The 17811-nt window shown below is 52.0% G+C and overlaps 1 protein-coding gene across 2 annotated transcripts in view; it reads right to left on the reverse strand.

Moving 5' to 3' along the window:
• Positions 1 to 17595, reverse strand: part of EPHA8 (EPH receptor A8) — a 48510-nt gene extending 30915 nt beyond the window's left edge. The window contains exons 1-2 of one of the 2 annotated variants that reach the window (XM_056508075.1): positions 17474 to 17595; positions 4575 to 4639 (exon numbers count right to left, since the gene is read on the reverse strand). In XM_056508075.1, coding sequence (XP_056364050.1) covers positions 4575 to 4639; positions 17474 to 17558 — 150 coding nt within the window. In that variant the 5' untranslated portion in view covers positions 17559 to 17595. Of the gene's footprint in view, positions 1 to 4574; positions 4640 to 17473 lie in introns of those variants that run through there. The other variant, XM_056508076.1, reaches the window with a different exon arrangement.
• Between the last annotated feature and the right edge of the window lie 216 nt (positions 17596 to 17811).

Raw genomic sequence — 17811 nt, forward strand, 5'->3', positions numbered from 1 at the left:
AAGGGGGAAACTGTGGGGCCAGCACAGAAGGTGCTGGTGGGGGTGGATGGGGGGTCATGGGCAGCATGGGGGGGCCTTCCTCCAGCTCTCCAGGGGCTCCCATCCTAATTACCTCTTATAAGGCATCATCCAAGCTCCTTAGATACCCCCTGTCTGAGCAGAACAATTTCCTGTTTGACTTTGTAAATCAAAGCAGATGATACAATAATTATTAATAATGTGTTGACTTATCTCATCAGTGTTTTAATTAGCCAGTAGAAAGGCAATTTGCAGAGGGGCTCCCTCTGATCCAGCAGGTCAGGTGCTGAGCAAGGAGAAGGGACAGAAGGGCACTGGGGTGTTGTGCTGGGGAGGACTGGGATACAAGCAAGGAAAGGGATTGACCACAGAGTTTAATTTTCAATGCAAAGGGAATTGTTCTGGGAAAGGAGCGAGCTGCAGAGCTCCTGGGAGCCCTTTGAAGTTCTAATTGAGAGGAGCCTGCAGGACAGGGATGCTCTGGTGACCCCTCTGCTTCCTGCACGTGTCTCTGGGCTGGAGCTGAGGGGGGATGCAATTAAACCCCTGAGCAGCAATTACAGGCAATTACCCTTTTGTTAATTGTCTGGCAAGAGAAAATGTCAAAACTGGCCAGGCACGGCTCCCTGATGGCCTGACAGTCCCCAGGGCTCACAGCACTGCTGACCCTCTGCTCCTCATGGCCAGCCCAGAGTGACCTCCAGGTGAGGCAAGCTCACCTTGCCCACAGGTGAGATGGAAATTGGGGATTTTGCAAGCTGTACCCATCCTGGCTGTGCAGGCAGCTCTGGCATCCCCCAGCCAGAGGAAGGAGCCTCTGAGGCTGCTGCCTTTGCCCAGGTGGGACAGGACCTGGCAGTGAGCCTGCACACACCTCCTGAAGCTCTCAGGCTGAGCTCTGTGCTGCTCAGTGCCATGAGAACACCCAGGCAGGGCCAGCTCCTACTGCCTGTCACCATGTGCTGCCCTGGGGGGAATGGAGGTGTGGGTAAAGCAGAACAAACATGATTTCAGCAGTGCTGCCCCTTGGCAGGAGGATGCTGCTGTGTCTGCCCAGGGGTGGGGCAGGCAGCAGGGATGGGGGGCACTGACACCAATCTTCCATCTAGAGCGTCTCAGTTAAAGAAATGGCAGCAAAAATAAATTTCCTCAATGGAAATCTGGCACAGTGCCTCTACACAACCCCAGTCCAAGATTCCCAAAGCCACAGCAGTGGGCAGGGACAGCCCCAGGCACACCCAAAGCAAAGGGAGCTCCTTCCTCAGAGCAGGGATCACACCAGAGCCACCCCAGCTGTGCCTGAAAACCTGCCCAGAGCAAACCAGGTAGCAAGAGCTGCACCCCAGCTCCCTGAGACACCCCATCCACCTCCTGGGACAGCAAACACACCCCAGGGCAAATTCACTGCTCAGAAAGGGGCTGGAGCTGCAGGAGCAGAGGGAGGTAAAGAAGGAGATGTGCTTTCTGCATTATGGGATACAGTGGCCCATGGAGGAAAAACCATGGTCCAGACAAGTGTTTAGAGGAGCTATTGAAACACCCAGCTGGAAAAAAAGATATGCAAAGCTGAGGGTGTTCAGGACAGTTTCCACACAGGTACACACCTGTCATCCTGTTGGTAACAGGGCCACAATTTGGGCAAAAGCACAGGGTAGGTGCACAGTGGAGTGACCCCACCACAGGGCCAGGACTCAGCAGCATGGCCAAGAGGTGGCTCTGGGGTTGGGTGTTACCTAATGTTGCCTTTTTGGTTTTCTTTCACTTTTTTGGCATCCAGTATTATAATTTCATTTTATTCTTTATTATACTTATTATTTACTCTTTAAAAATTGTTTACTGATTTATTTAATGCATTATATATTATTTTATTGCATAGATTTTTTATTGTTTTATTATATATTTTTAATAAGCATCACCAATAGAGAATATATGGAGAATATGGATGGAGAATATGGATGTAGAATATGGAGAATTCAGCTGGATTAGTGTTCAAGAGCTGTTGGTGAAGGACTGCTGGGCATCTGCTGTAGAAAACCCTGAGACTCCCAGTCCCTGTGGTCAGCTGAGAGTCACACTGACACTCCAGATGGGTTTGGGCTCTGGGTTCATGCCTGGATTTGTGCCTGCTGTGGTGAGAATGAGGCTCATCCCTTTTGTGTGCTTTGGGAGGGCAAGGCTCACCCAAGGACCCATCCCCAGCCAAGCACCCAGTGATGCCAGGGATCCCACCTGCATCCCTGCCAGGGAGCAGGGCTGGGGGCACCCACAGGGAGCAGCAGAAGGGCTGACCATGGGGAGAAACTGCCCAGGGAGGGATTAAGGACAGAGCACTGGATGTGGACAATGGAAACAGCCCAGGAACACCCTCCCTTGCAGGGGAGCAGAGGGAGCCCTGCTCCCTGACTCCGTGTCAGCTCCTCCAGGAGGGCAGGAGGTGGCAGCAGGGCTGGGATGAGGTGACAGCTGATTAGTGACAGCCAAGGGCAGAGGAGGAGGACAGCATCTGCCTCACCCAGGCAGAGGCACAGGAAGGTCCCTGGTGGAGGCTGGAGCCAGGCAAAGCTCCAGGGATGACTTTTTAACAGGGGCCTGTTAACAGCATCGCCACAGGACCTGAGGATTTACCAGCACCAGCAGTTTTGCAGCCAAGGATGTTTTTTCCTCAAAGCTGAGCTGCTCTGAGAGCTGAATTAATTGACAGGTCTGAAGGCCTGTATTTATGCAGGAGATCACATCACATTAGTTCCACAGTCCCCTCTGACCTTGTACCTCTCAATCTCCTACATTCCCAAGATACTCATCATTGCAACAACTAACTGCTAAAATTAGAGCTGAGTTAACGATTTAATATATTTACATATTTGATAAAGTCTGATAGAAATCTGATCATTGCTATTATTATGAATTCACTGTTCTGATCACTCCTGCTCAAGCAGTGCAGGGACTGAAAGTCTCAAGCAACAGATCAATGAAAATTATTAGAGGCCTGGGAAGATTTCTGTGGGAGGTGGAATTGAAAAGATTAGGACCATTTAGTTCAGAGAGAGGATAAAAAGAATGGACATGAAAAATCAACACAGCAGCAAAAGCCAGGTAGGCACCCCAATTTTGCACGTTTTGTGCCTGCAGAAAGCCCCACTGTGCCTTGCAGTTGGTCCTGTGGGTATTTATGGGATTGTTTCTGTTCACTAAATGAATGAGCAAAATCCTTCCAGCCAGGTCACCCTGACATCTGAAACTCAGTATTTCCAGAAAGCTACTGTGTTGGGAAAACCTGGGCATGGAAATGCAGGTGAAGGGAGGGTGTGGGAAGGATGCAGGCAGTGGGAAAGATCCAGGCAGTGGGAAGGATCCAGGCAGAGGGAAAGATCCAGGCAGTGGGAAGGATCCAGGCAGAGGGAAAGATCCAGGCAGTGGGAAGGATGCAGGCAGTGAAAAGGATGCAGGCAGTGAAAAGGATGCAGGCAGTGGGAAGGATCCAGGCAGTGGGAAAGATCCAGGCAGTGAAAAGGATCCAGGCAGAGGGAAGGATGCAGGCAGAGGGAAGGATCCAGGCAGTGGGAAGGATGCAGGCAGTGGGAAGGATGCAGGCAGTGAAAAGGATGCAGGCAGTGGGAAGGATCCAGGCAGTGGGAAAGATCCAGGCAGTGAAAAGGATCCAGGCAGAGGGAAGGATGCAGGCAGAGGGAAGGATCCAGGCAGTGGGAAGGATGCAGGCAGTGGGAAGGATCCAGGCAGAGGGAAGGATGCAGGCAGAGGGAAGGATGCAGGCAGTGAAAAGGATCCAGGCAGTGAAAAGGATCCAGGCAGTGGGAAGGATGCAGGCAGAGGGAAGGATCCAGGCAGTGAAAAGGATGCAGGCAGTGAAAAGGATGCAGGCAGTGGGAAAGATCCAGGCAGAGGGAAGGATGCAGGCAGAGGGAAGGATCCAGGCAGTGAAAAGGATCCAGGCAGAGGGAAGGATGCAGGCAGAGGGAAGGATGCAGGCAGAGGGAAGGATCCAGGCAGAGGGAAGGATGCAGGCAGTGAAAAGGATGCAGGCAGTGGAGCTGACAGGCTCACATGGGTCTGTGGGATAATGACTGCAAAAATGGGGATCCCCCCCATTCTCCTGGACACATCACAGGGCTCTGAGTTTGCACCCCCACTCCCACAGGTGTGATCCACAGGGGAGGCTGCCCTGCCCCTCTTGCCCAGTTCCCACAGAAATTCCTTGGATTACAGGTGGTTGGGAGCTTCCTGCTCCTTTGGGGCTGTTCTCCCAATGCTCACCCAGTGCAGTGAGGACTCAGACATTCTTAGTGTGTCCCAGTAACTGAGTCCCATCAAAGTTCAGGACCTGGTGACAGCTGGGCCCTTCCAGGGGACATAGAGGGTTAAATGGCATTTCCAAACCAGCTGTATCCCTCTGCCAGGCTGGCATTCTCCCAAGTGACATGGTCTGTTTGCCTCACCACTGACTTGGGGCTGAGATGTCCATTCCCCAGCCACCCCCTGACCCTGCCACAGTGACCCACAGTGACCCTTCCCTGTGCCAGCAGCCACTTCATACTCACCCCATGGGAGGGGTAAGTCATCCAGCCCCAGTCTCCCAGGATTGTTGACGTGTCCAGCAGGTTCACTGAAAACACAGGAGCAGAAAGCTGAGTTAGAAAGCTTTGTCCCCATCCCCAAGGGGTGAGGAACCAGGAAGCACCCTCCTCACATGCCTTGAAAATGCCCCTCACCCATCAATCCTTCACCAGGGACTGCCTGGCTGGATGTGAGGCAGGGATGGCAACAGTGATGCTCCCAGAGCTGCTGGTTCAGGTAGAGGTGATCCTGGCCCCAGCACTGAGAGCAGTGTGACCTTTGGGAGGAGAGGAGGCTGCAAACAGCAGCTTGGAGGGAAGGCAAAGCAAGGAAACAAACTCCCACCAGTCCCAGTGTGGGCAAGGACTGGTGCAACTGGAGCATCCTTGCTCAGCTGGACACTTCTCCTCTGGAAGCCCTTTAGGCTCAGCCCCCTCCCAGCATCACAGGTCTGCAGTCTGCACTCCAGCAGCTGCTGTAATTGCACAGTGCAGTGCCAGCTCCAGCACAAAGACTCCCCGTGCTCCTGGCTGACACCCCACTGGAGAAACCCATCAAAGCCAGCCCCTCCAAATCCCTGCCACCACCAGGAGCCCGGCTTAAAGAGGAGACAGAGGCAAACACTGCAGCAGAGGGGAGCAGATTGCTGGGGGGAGAGGTGGGGATGCCTTCAACGTGCTCAGAAGCTTCCTGAGGAAAGCAGGATGCCATGGCACTGAGCCATCTGAGCCCACAGCAGAGCCCACAGCCCTGCCCTGCCTGATAACCCCGAGCCAAGTGCTCCTTCCAGCCCCGTGGTGCAGATTCCAGAGGGATGGAGGCGTGTGGGAGCTGCCAACAAGGTGCCCTGACCCCTGGGAATGAGTGCAGGGGGCACCAGGGCCCTGATGCCTCAAGACCCCCACAGGGACCCCCAGTGCCTCCAGCTCTCCCCCTTCCCTTTCTCCTGAAGCCACCCATTGAGGTCAATGCTTCAGGAGGTTTCACCCTCGAGCAGCACCAGGCTGGACCTGGAGGCACCTTGTCACAGCATCCCTCTGCCACCAGGGCTGGTCCCTGGGCTCAGGAGGGACCGTGGGCTGGTGGCCAGCAGCAGCTTGTCACAGTTTCCTTGTTCGCAGGGCAGGGCATATCAGGACAGCAGCTCCAGGCTGGCAGAGCCTGGGCTCAGCGTGAGGCTGGTCCCTGCAGCCCCAGGAAGGGGTGCCACTTTCATTTACTATTACCAGGCAGGGAAGGAGAGGGAGGGAGAGAGGAGCGGGGACGTGAGCTGGCTGTGAAACACCCGGACGTCATGCTCCTGACAGAGCAGATTAGGAGCTTTTGAGGCATTTATTAATGTTAGCAGAACAATTTGAAAGAATTTCCAGGGTTTCTTGTGTGGTTCCATTGGCCCAACAGCAGGCCAAGCCCCTCCACTCCCTGCTCCCACTGCTAAAGAGGCCCCTTGCCCTCAGCACGCAGTAATTACCTCGGAGATCTCAAATCCATTTTTATTTGTTATTGTTAATCTGAAGATTTTCTGCCTATTTTCCCTGGGTAATTCACCCAGCAGGAGCCCAGGCTTGGGAGTTTCCCTGTTGCCAGTGCAGGAGCACAGTGGCAGTGACCCTCAGCAGGCAGGCTGCAGGGAGGGGACAGCCCCCACAGCCCCTGGCTCCCCCCCAGCAGGGGCTCTGCACCCTCTTTCCCACGCTGGGATGCTCAGCAAGGCTCTGCAGGCAGCAGGAGGAGCCAGCAGGACCATGGCACTATGAGCAGTGGTGCTGAGAGCACTCAGTGTGGGGCACCCCAACGGGGTGTGGGACCTGCAGCCAGCTTGCTACACCCCATCCCACCCCCCTGACCATGGGCTCATCACCCAGGCTCACAGAGATGTTGTCACAACCTGAAGGACTCTGCTCCTTTTGGTTGCTTTGGTTCCCAGTATGTTTCAACCTTCACTAGAACTCGCTCTGCTACTCTGCAATCTAAACCCTTTCACTTACTAAAAGCATTAGAACTCACCCTAAAACTTACTAACTTACTTCTACTTAAATCTCTATGTGTGAGTGGCTTAATATACTTGAATCCATCCAAAGGCTTTAATTCAATCCCTGAAGCATTCAGAGACACCCCTGACTCTGACTCCAACACCCAGACACCCTACATCACTTTGCATCCCACCCATGGTCAGATTCCTCCTTGCAGGAAGAGGGAGAAGTTCCTTTTATCCCCTCACTCCAGCCAAGCAGCCCACACAGCACAGACACAAAGGCTTTGTGTGCCTGAGAGCTCTGTTAACTCATGGCACAGCTCGTACCCCCGTGGGTCCCAGTGCCCGTCCAGCAGCAGTGCCACCCACCCCGATGTGGGGACACCAGCAGTGTCCCCAGACGCAGCTGGTGGCAGCCCAGCCCCACGGGGAAGGTGCCACACCCCGTGTGACAGGTGCAGTGCAGGTGAGCTGCTGCCTGTGCTGCTCCTCCGGGGTGATGCTCAGAGCCCGCTGCAGGGTGAGCAGGACCACCACAAAGGACTCCTTTCAGCTGGAACACTTTTTTCAGAAAACGTGCCTGGCGATTCTCTTTGATGCCATGGACTGTCTGCACGTATCAGTCTCAAAGCCTGAGCTCCATTTTGTTTCCCTTAGCACCATTTTGTCCTTCCCCTATTCTGTGCCTTGGCCTTGCCTCGGCGTATTGAGCCAAAACACCAGGAGGTGTCGGGGGGAATTCTCACCCTGGTGGAGGAGCTGTCAAGCCTGATTGCCCCTTCAATGTGAGCACCTAGGAGCGAGCAGGTCGTTTCCCAGCACCACTGGGGTCTGCAGGCACAGCCCCACGGCGGGCAGAGCCTCCTGCTGCACTGTGAGATGCTGGGCACATTGCAGAGACAGACTAGGACATGAAATATGTGTGTATTGTATTTATACCTGTATCTCTATATATGTAGCTGTATCCATTTCCATGGCCAAATTCTAAACCCTGCTTGGGATGAGTGAGGGAGCTGAGGCTGGGACTAGCATCCAGAGGATGTGCATTTTTCTGGGGACCCTGTATCTCTTGTCATATATCTCTATCTATATCTGTAGATCTCAATCTTATTTATTTATTTATTTATATTGATATGTATCTGTATCATATATATTTATCTATACATCTATATCTATAAATCTATATCTATATAATTTTATATATATCTCATATCTATGTATATATCTATGTATATATCTATATCTATATCTATATCTATATCTATATCTATATCTATATCTATATCTATATCTATATCTATATAATTTTATATATATCTCATATCTATGTATATATCTATGTATATATCTATGTATATATCTATATCTATATCTATATCTATATCTATATCTATATCTATATCTATATCTATATCTATATATCTATATATCTATATATCTATATATCTGTATCTATATCTCTATATATCTATATCTATATCTATATCTATATCTATATCTATATCTATATATCTATATCATCTATAAAGAGTGAGTGCTTCTCACCCTTCCCAACACGTGCACTGGTGGCCACAGCTCCTGCAGGGATGCACTGCATCCCTACAAACAGATGTGGGAGCACATCCAAGCCCCCGGGCTCAGGAATGGGCTCGTGGCATTCCGGGGAGCCTGTGCATGCTCAGCCCAGCCCAGGTCCATGGAGCAGGCCTGGGGGTGACACACTGGTGGATGCAGAGTCCCAGCCTCTGGAAGAGCAGTGGGGGACCACAGAGGGCTCTGAGCACCCTCACTAATTGTTAACCCGCTGTGGTCCTTCCTCTAATTACTCCTCCATCTCCCTCTGAGGCAGGGGCTTTGTAGCACAGGCGTGGGGAGGAAGGGTCAGTGGGAGCAGCCCTGTTCCCTTGGGCTTCACTCCTCTCCATCACAACTTCAAAGCCCTCCCAAGATTCACAGCAAGGCTCGCCCCCATGCAACGCCTTTTGCATGGATAATTAAACCCTTCCCGGCACAGTTGGGCTGCTCCCTGCTACCCGAAGAGCAGCAGCTCTTCCACAGCTCCAGGCAGGTCTGCACAGCCCCTCTGCACGGGGGAACGGCAGGGAGGGTTATCCACAGCAGGAAGAGGGGCAGCAAGAGGGGAACAAGAGCCAGTTTCATTAATTTCCCATCATCTGGGGCAGAACTTGGAAGGGGCAGTGGGGCCGGGGCGGATCAGCTATTTGTGCCCATCACTTAATCCAAGGGCTGGCTGGACAGGCAGCTTGACCTTCCCAGCTCGGGAGGCAGAGCTGACACACAGATCGTGCCTTGCTGGCACTGCAGCACGGTGAGGACAGGATGGGAAGCTTCACTTCCAGCCTCCTGATCCCCGGGACAGAATTTACCTTTAAGGAATGAAAAATGGGCGTTTATTGCCCGGGTGGGGTCAGAGGGAGGAGGGAATGCCTGGAGAGCAGCTCAGCTCTCCCCTTTCCATGCAGGGATGTTCCCATGGATCCAGGTCAGCGGTGGGTGATGCTCTGCCAGACCAGGATTTGATTTGTCCAGCTGCTCATCCACAGGGCTGCAAAACAGGGATGGGGCTGCCCTGGGCACCCCCAGGCACCCCAAAGGAGGAGTGCAGAAAAGCACTGAAGGTACACCCAGGAAATATCAAATCCGGCAGGAATTTTGGATTTCCACGCTTCTGGAAACGCCAGAATCGGGCTGGAAAACAAAACAAAACCAAATAAAACCAAAAAAAAAAAGGAAAAAAAAAAAATCAGAGAAGAAAAATACCAACTGACCAAAGGGGAAAAAAAAAAAAACCAAAAACAAAAAAAGCAAAAAAACCAAGCTAAAAAGAAACGTTTTCAAACGAAAGCAGTGCTGCTTTTTGGCTGTGCCCTAATTCCCATTTCAGGATTTCTTCTCAGACCTCCAGATTGTTGCTGTGAACTTTCTGTATTTAATTTTATATCATTTTGTAATGCATCAGGAGCGGCAATGCCCACAAGGACTGCCCAGAGGGTCACCCCTTTTCACTATACCCAGAGCAGGAAATACTTTGATGTAGGAAGAAAGCTTGTTTGTTCAATCAGTGCTAACAAAAAGCCTCAGTTCAGGTTTTAAAAATAAAATTATCAACCTGATCCTTCCAGCCCCTGCATTATATCAGGTAAGATAATGTGCAGCACAAGAGCATAACCTGTGGTAGGAATGAGCTGTTGTGAAATAATGCAAAAAAATGAAACAAAACAAAACAAAACAAAACACCCTGAATAAAGTATTTCTAAGGCTAAAAACCTTGAAATTATAGGGCAGGTTTTTCTTCCCAGGAAAAAAAAAAAAAAAAGCACATCAAAAGCCAAACAACAAAAAGATGTTCCCTCTCAAAACTACAGGTGAGATAATAGAGATGTAAAATGGTCGTTTTGAGACTCCCAGTACTGGTGTGCACCATCCCCAGCACAGGTGCATGTCCCAGTACAGGTGTATGTCCCAGTATAGGTGTATGTCCCAGTACTGGTGTGCACCCATTCCCAGTACAGGTGTGCACCATCCCCAGTACAGGTGCATGTCCCAGTACAGGTGTATGTGTCAGTACAGGTGTATGTCCCAGTATAGGTGCATGTCCCAGTACAGGTGTATGTCCCAGTACAGGTGCATGTCCCAGTACAGGTGCATGTCTCAGTACAGGTGTATGTCTCAGTACAGGTGTATGTCTCAGTACAGGTGTATGTCCCAGTACAGGTGTATGTCCCAGTATAGGTGCATGTCCCAGTACAGGTGCATGTCTCAGTACAGGTGTATGTCCCAGTACAGGTGTGCACCATCCCCAGCACAGGTGCTCAGCCCAGCACTGCAGCACTCACTGCAGTCAGACCCCCTGGGCTGTGCCAGGGCTCAAGGATGAGTGTGCAGGGCTGGGCAGGGTCAGAGGCAGGGTGAGCCCTCACTGCCATGCCCTGGTCCCACAGCCAGTGGGAAAGGAACTGTTTCAGGCTCTAGGGGGGACTGGGCTCATTGGAATTCAGGGCAGGAGCCAGAGCAGGAGGTGGGAGGGCTCTGGGGATGGGGGGCAAGAAAGGTCAGGAATTCAAGAAATTCCATGGAAACATCCAGTGTGAGCAGAGGAAGGACTGCAGTGGGGCTGGGGAAGGTGCCCTGGGGTCCCTGTGGCCCCTGGGGGAGGCACAGCTGGTGCCCCAGGTCTGGATTTGGCCATCTGGGAGTCCCACCATGTCCCCACAATGTCCCCAGGCTGAGGGATGGATGGCACAAGGACACAGCCCTGTCCACCAGCAGAGAGGAGCCACGCCTGGCACAGCCACCCCTTGGTACCTCACCTGGCTAAAGCCCTGGGAGAACAGATCCCTTCACCTCCCACAGCACCCAAGGGCAGCCCCTGGCATCCCTGAGCTCTGGCCACAGCCAGGGGCTGGAGGAGCAGGTAATGCACCTGCACCCACCTGGGGATTTCCTGCAGTCCAGGGACAGCCTAAACACCCCATGTACCAGCAATGCAACCCATGACAGCCTTTAAAAATCACACAAACCTTTCCTAACACAAAATAAATGTCTTCTGCTTGCAGTCTGTGGTACAGACTCCAAGAAACGGGAGGGGTTTGTCCCGGTGTCCTCACACTAGTCCTGACTCCCTCTTCTTTTTTCCCACATCTGTTTGGGTATAATAAAACAGACACAAATGCATTTTCACCTTTAGTCACCCAGGTTTCCAACCTCTGCTGCGTTTTTTGGACACTGAAGCCCAAGCCAGGTAAGCTGCTAACACTGTCCCAAGTCCTTTTCCCAGAGTGTCTCAATCCCCACAGAAGCTGCATGCCCATTCTGTTATCTCCTGCCTGTTTAGGATTTGGGAGGTTTCTTACCCCACACTGCCACATCCCATGTCACCCACAGTGACTCACTGGCACTGGAGATCTGTGCCTGTATCAGAGCCAAGGCAAACCTTGCACACCCTGAAAATGCCACTCTGCCATCCCCACCCTGCTGGCAAAGCTTGGACTGTTATCCTCTGCAATCCTCACTAGGGAAACATGGGTTTATAAATGTGTTGCTTATCTGGATTATCTGGAGGGGCTTTGCATGACAATTTTTCAGGCTGTCATATGCTTTTTCCCTAATTTCTCTGAGGACATCTTTGCTCTCACACCAGTTGGCCACCCTAAACTGTGCTGAGCTGTTTGTACCCTGGTGACATTTTTAAAGCAAGGTAATTTCTTTTAAAGGCTTTTGCCTTTGCTCTCTTAAAAATAGCTTTCTAAAACTGAACATTTTCACAGACAAAAATACCAATACTAACCATGTTTGAGGGGACAGGCTGAATATCTCATACCACTGGTAATTAAATATCACAGAAGTCCTTAATAATTGCATGGAAGGTGCATAACACAGAAGGTATTTCATCCAAGGAAAGACCCAGGAACTTGATGCTGGGATGGAGCTGGGATAGAACTCATTTATCCAGCTGCAGCCAGCACTGCTGCCACTCACTAATGTGGTTAAATAAGCAGTTTAAAAATGAGAAACTCAACACAGAGCAGGAGATACCACAGGCACGACCATGATAACCACAGCTGGAGGTAAAGAAAAATCACAGAAGCGAACCTGCAGAGCCAAATCTGCCACGAGGGCTGCAAGGTGCACAGGCTGGATTCACCACTTGCACAGCCGAAAAATATGGGCTCTGTAATCCTGCAGGAAAAGCCTAACAAGAACAAATGGCTGGAAGGTGAAGCCAGGGAAAATTTTATTAGGGAAAAATTTTTAAAGGCTGGGGCTGATGAGCTCTTGGAAGGGATTATTAAGAACAGCACTGCCTTTGCCAGTATCTTCAGATAAATGACAAATACTTTTGTGGACACTATCCCTGGGCCAAAAACACTTCATTAGGCTTTATTGGTGTGCCTGGATCTGATCCATTAAGGAATTAGATCCTTTAATTGTTTAAAAACAATCCACAGTTGTTGATGGCACCGAGGATCGCGCATAGACACGGGCAGGACGGACGGACGGGTTTTATTTCATTTTTAGGTAAAACAAGTCCATTATCAAAGCTCTCCCTTTGGGACTGGCAAGGCTGAAGGGGTTAATCATCTCTGTGACAGAGGAATCATTTTGAGTGCTGGCCAGGCAAACAGGCTGGGTTAGAAGAATGAACTATCAAAAACTGTCAGGGTATGAATAGAGTTATCATATGAATGGATGTGCCCCTGGAGATAAAGGCAGCACCAAAGGCTGCCAGTGAGGCCAGCAGGGACAGGCAAAACACAGAACAAAGAGCAGAGGTGTCAGGATGGCTCCACAAAATCTGTGCTCCCCAAGTCCTGCCAGGGATGTCTGGGATGAGCTTCCACCCTTCCTGAGCATCCTTTGGGACTGGGGTTCACTACTGGGTTTTTTTTTTAATTTTTGTTTTGTTTTGTTGTTTGGGTTTTTCTTTAAATTTTTTTAATAAAATATTTTTCTAACTATCTTTCAGCAATCAAAAAGAAAAAAAAAAAAAAAAAAAACCAAGAAAAAAAAAGGAATCTTTTCCTCCCCGCAAAACCCGTCGGGTTTTTCAGTTGTGCTTAAATTCGGTTTCGTCAGATGTTTCCACCATCACCAAAATGGGTGCTCATTTATTGTCACTAGAAACAACCCCTTGCAATTTCAGGAAACGAGAATTCAAGGAGAATGAAAACCCTGCCAAAGTAGGTGTGTTTTGTGCACAGGTGTGTTATTTTCCTGCAAATTTTGGAGGTTGATTTTCCGGAAGTTTTACAAGCTATTAACACAAGAGGGATGAAAACGAAGATGGCACCAGAAACACATCCCCATGAGCCTAGCTAAAATCATGCAAATATTTGCTTTATATCAGCATTTGGGGAGCAATCAAAAAAATTAAACACCCCCCCAATTTATTATTTTTTTCACTAATGTAGCCTAAATCAGCTCCCTGTTTTAAACCAACGCTTCTCCATTCCCCATCACCAAAAGGGCACAAGCTGAAACGCTCTTGTTCCCTGTCCTTAGGAGGAACACACACCCCCAGAGCCTTTTGAAATGGGAAAAGGCGATTTCCTCTCCCTCCCAGCGCTCCTCCCGCAGCCCCGACTTCGGCACTGCTGCACAGAAGTAGGAAAGGAGCATTGAATAAAAACGCAGATTAGTTTTTACCTTTTTTTTTTCTGCTTCAGCAGAGGGGCAATTAATGAGATTACAACGAGAGATTAGCGGGGGGACCCTTCCTGTGCCCCCGTTTCAGCCAGCAGCTGGTTTGCCCAAGGATTCCGGTGTTTTCCTGCACCCCATCGCTGCTGAGTGGAGGAACAAACCCACCAACCGTGCAAGAGGAAAAGATGAGCATCCTGCATCCTGCCCTGGACATCACCCCATCCCCATCACCCCCCTAAATGTGGGGGAAATGCCCCCAAATTTCCCTTCCCTGCTTCACCAGGTCCCCACGTGGATCCCTCCAAGCTCACCCGTGGGGACAACGCTGTGATGGGGAGGAAGCTCACCCACCTCATGGACCGAGGGCATCACTGGGAGGGAGCAGACCCCCGGCAGCAGCGTTTGCAGTGCCATTTTTGACAGAAAATACAATTTTGTTACCCCCACCCGAGCTCCAAATGCGGTAATTTCTGCTCGTCTGATTTTCTTTCAATTTAACAAAGATATTTTGTATTTTATTATTTAACTTCAATTTGTGCGATAATATAAAATATATAAAATATAAAATCTAAAAAATATAAAACATAAAATCTAAAATAAAAAAATAAATCTAAAATCTAAAATAAATCTAAAATCTAAAATCTAAAATAAATCTAAAATAAAATTAAAAATAAAAAATAAAAATAAAAAATAAAATATAAAATATATATTTTATATATATATAAAATTTATATAAAATATATTTTTATATATGAAATATATATAAAATATGTATAAAATATAAAATATCCGCTTCAATATTTTCACCTATGCAACCCGGTCTGCAATAGTGTAAATATTTTTAGTCTCTCTTACTTCATATTATTGAAGATAACTTTTCTACCTCCCTGCTCTAAAGCAATTTAATAATTTCAGATAATTCTGTTTTCAATGTTCCAAATAAAAAATCGTCCACATCCTGCAAATTTTTACCCCTCTTAAAAAAAAAAAAATTTAAAAATCTGAGTTTTGGTTTTCAGTGCATTTGGCAATGGCTGCTGCGCTGAAATGGGAGATTTCCCATGGAATGGCGATTCCCTTTTCCTCCTATTTCTCGGGCACGCCTGCACACAAAACTGAAAGGAATAAAAAATATAAGCTTAAAACTTCTTGGAACAAATATTTCAGGAAAGAGAAAGGCACTGCGAGCTCGTGGAAAGAAAAAAAAAACCCAGGGGTTGAAGTTGTTTTTTTGGTTAATAAGCGCAGCACACCCTGGCCTGAAATTTGCTTTGCGGGTGGAATTTCTGCCTTGCAGTTCCCAAAGCAGCTCTGGGAACGCAGGGCACAGAGAGGCCGTGGGCACACCCCGACACCGTGCCCGCGGGCACCAGTGCTCTGGGAACGGGCAGCCAAGGCTGGCAAACGGGAGGGTGGCACAGCGGGAGGGTGACACAGCGGGAGGGTGACACAACGGGAGGGTGGCACAACAGGAAGGCACAACGGGAAGGTGACACAACGGGAGTGTGGCACAATGAGAAGGTGACACAACGGGAAGGTCACACAACGGGAAGGTGGCACAACGAGAGGGTGACACAACGGGAGGGTGGCACAACCGGAGGGTGGCACAACCGGAGGGTGGCACATTGGGAAGGTGACACAATGGGAGGGTGGCACAACGGGAGGGTGGCACAACAGGAACGTGGCACAACAGGAACGTGGCACAACGGGAAGGTGACACAACGGGAAGGTGGCAAAATGGGAGGATGGCACAACGGGAAGGTGGCACAACGGGAAGGTGGCAAACGGGAGCGTGGCACAACGGGAAGGTGACACAACGAGAAGGTGGCACAACGGGAGGATGACACAACGGGAAGGTGGCAAACGGGAGCGTGGCACAACGGGAAGGTGGCAAACGGGAGGGTGGCAAAATGGGAGGGTGACACAACGGGAAGGCACAACGGGAAGGTGGCACGCACCAGGGCCAGGCTGTGCTCTGCACCGTGTCCCACATTCCCAATCCCATCCCGTGCCAGGGTGCTCAGGGACTGGCACCACAGCCCATCCCAGCGTGGGTGCTGCTCCCAGCCCATCCCAGCACACTGGGCACATCCCAGTGCCACCGCTGGTGCTGGGGACGGGCTGGCACCGAGTGCCCCGTGCCAGGGCACAGCAGAGCCCCAGGACCCGCAGCGCCATGAGCACCAGCAGCTCTCTGCAGCTCCCACACCTCCTTCCTTGGTGCCTCTCCTGTCTGGTCTAGTCGAGATCCGCCCGCTTGGTTTGCCCCGAGTCCCCACCGAGGCTGTGATGGAGGACAGCTTTCTTTTCTGAAAAGCAGGAAACCAGGTGTCTCCCAGCTGGCAACAGGCGGGCTGTCAGTGCAGACGCCATGAAACCCAACCCAGCACCCAGGGATCTCCTCTGCAGAGGACAGCAAGGGCCTCGCTCCTCAATGCCCAGGTGCACCAAGCCCAGGCAGGGCTGCTTGGCTTTGTGGGGCTGCACCACACCCTGCCCAAGGCACGGGGCAAAGGGCAGCTACTGCACCCCAGAGCAAAGACCGAGCTAGGGCTGGGGGTGTCGGGGTGCTGGGGCCCCATTCTGCACCCTCAGAGCCCATCCCCAGCCCTGAGACCCCAACGCATCCCATTGCTGCACGGGCAGCACAGCAGATGGGAAAGGAGCAGGAAGAGGGCCGGGAAATAGGCACTGGGCAGAAAACAGGGCTAGGACAGCAAATAGCTGGGAATTGGGAAGAGAAGCGAGGGAGATGCTGGTGCGTGTTGGACGATGGCTGTAAGCACAGGGACACAGCCCGGCAGGGTGCAGCCCTTGGGCCTCAGCGGGTGGAAGGATGGCAGAGACGCAGGAGCGAGAAGGGAGCGATGCCACGGCCTGCATGGGGCAGGGACACCGGCCCGGGGCTCGCCGCAGAGGCTGGGCTGTGCTGGCCATGGCTCCGAAGCACAGCAGAAGGGAGGAAGGATGCTGCTGCCGTGCCAAGGACACGCTGGGGAGCGGCAGCGGGAGCGGCGGGGCTGGCGATGGAGATCAGCAGCCCCGGGAAGCAGCCGCGCTGCCGCTGCCAGCACGCAGGGACACGGGCGAGGCCGGGTGGCAGGAGCAGGAGCAGCACTGCCAAAACAGAGAGCGGCCTGAGGCACCGGGGTAGGGACACGGACCGGGGATGAGGGCAGCTGGGCAGGGCGGCTGGAGAGAACAGGCCTGGCGCGGCTGACACCAACGTGTCCGGAGAGCATCCTCAGCTGCAGCCCTGCTTCCTACTTCAGAAGTTTCCAGCCCTTTCCCTCACGAGGAGTTTCCCAGCTGAGTGCCCTTCCCAGCCGCCCCGATGCCCTGCACACCTTGCTGCGCCCACCCACCGGCTCCATCGCAGCCCCGCTGCCCGGCCACCGAGCAGGCTCCGGGGATGGGGAGCACGGCTGAGCCGCTGCCGGTGTCCCTGTCCCCTCTGCAGCCACCCCTGCGTGCTGCAGCACAGCAGGGCAGCGGAGGGAGGCAGAGCTGCCGCTACTGCTGCAGAGCCAGGTTCTCCTGGCTAGCTCCGAAGTTTTGCCTCTGGTGCAAAAGCTCCAGGATTAGCAAACTCAGGCAGGCAGGAACCTGGAGCTGCGCTCCCCTGGGAGCACGGAGGAGCAAAGGCCGGCAGGGCAGAGCCCGTGCAGACACATCCGAGCACCACAGCCACCCCAAGGGTGCCCCCAGCACTGCCCCGTCACTCCGGGGCCACCCGCTCCCTACCTTCGCTGGTGGTGGCCGACAGGCAGGCAGCCAAGCTGATGACGATGGAGAGCGAGGATGTCAGACCCCGCTGTGCCCATGCCATGGTCCGGCGGGGGCCACCAGCCGCAGGACGGGGCCACCTGGGTTGTCCCGGCACGTCTGCGAGCTGGCTGGCTGTGCCCAGAGCTCCGGCAGCGGCCGGCGAGCGCAGAGGCACTTAGCGCACATTGCTCGCACACACGGGCTGCGAGCAGGGAGGGACAGCCCGCCCGTCACCGCCCGCAAGCCAATGGGCTGGGTGGGCTCTGCAGCGAGCCCCCCTCTCCGCGCTCACACGCTGTACCCAGAGCCGGCGG

This window comes from Oenanthe melanoleuca, chromosome 21 (genome assembly GCF_029582105.1).
Source record: "Oenanthe melanoleuca isolate GR-GAL-2019-014 chromosome 21, OMel1.0, whole genome shotgun sequence".
NCBI lineage: Eukaryota > Metazoa > Chordata > Aves > Passeriformes > Muscicapidae > Oenanthe > Oenanthe melanoleuca.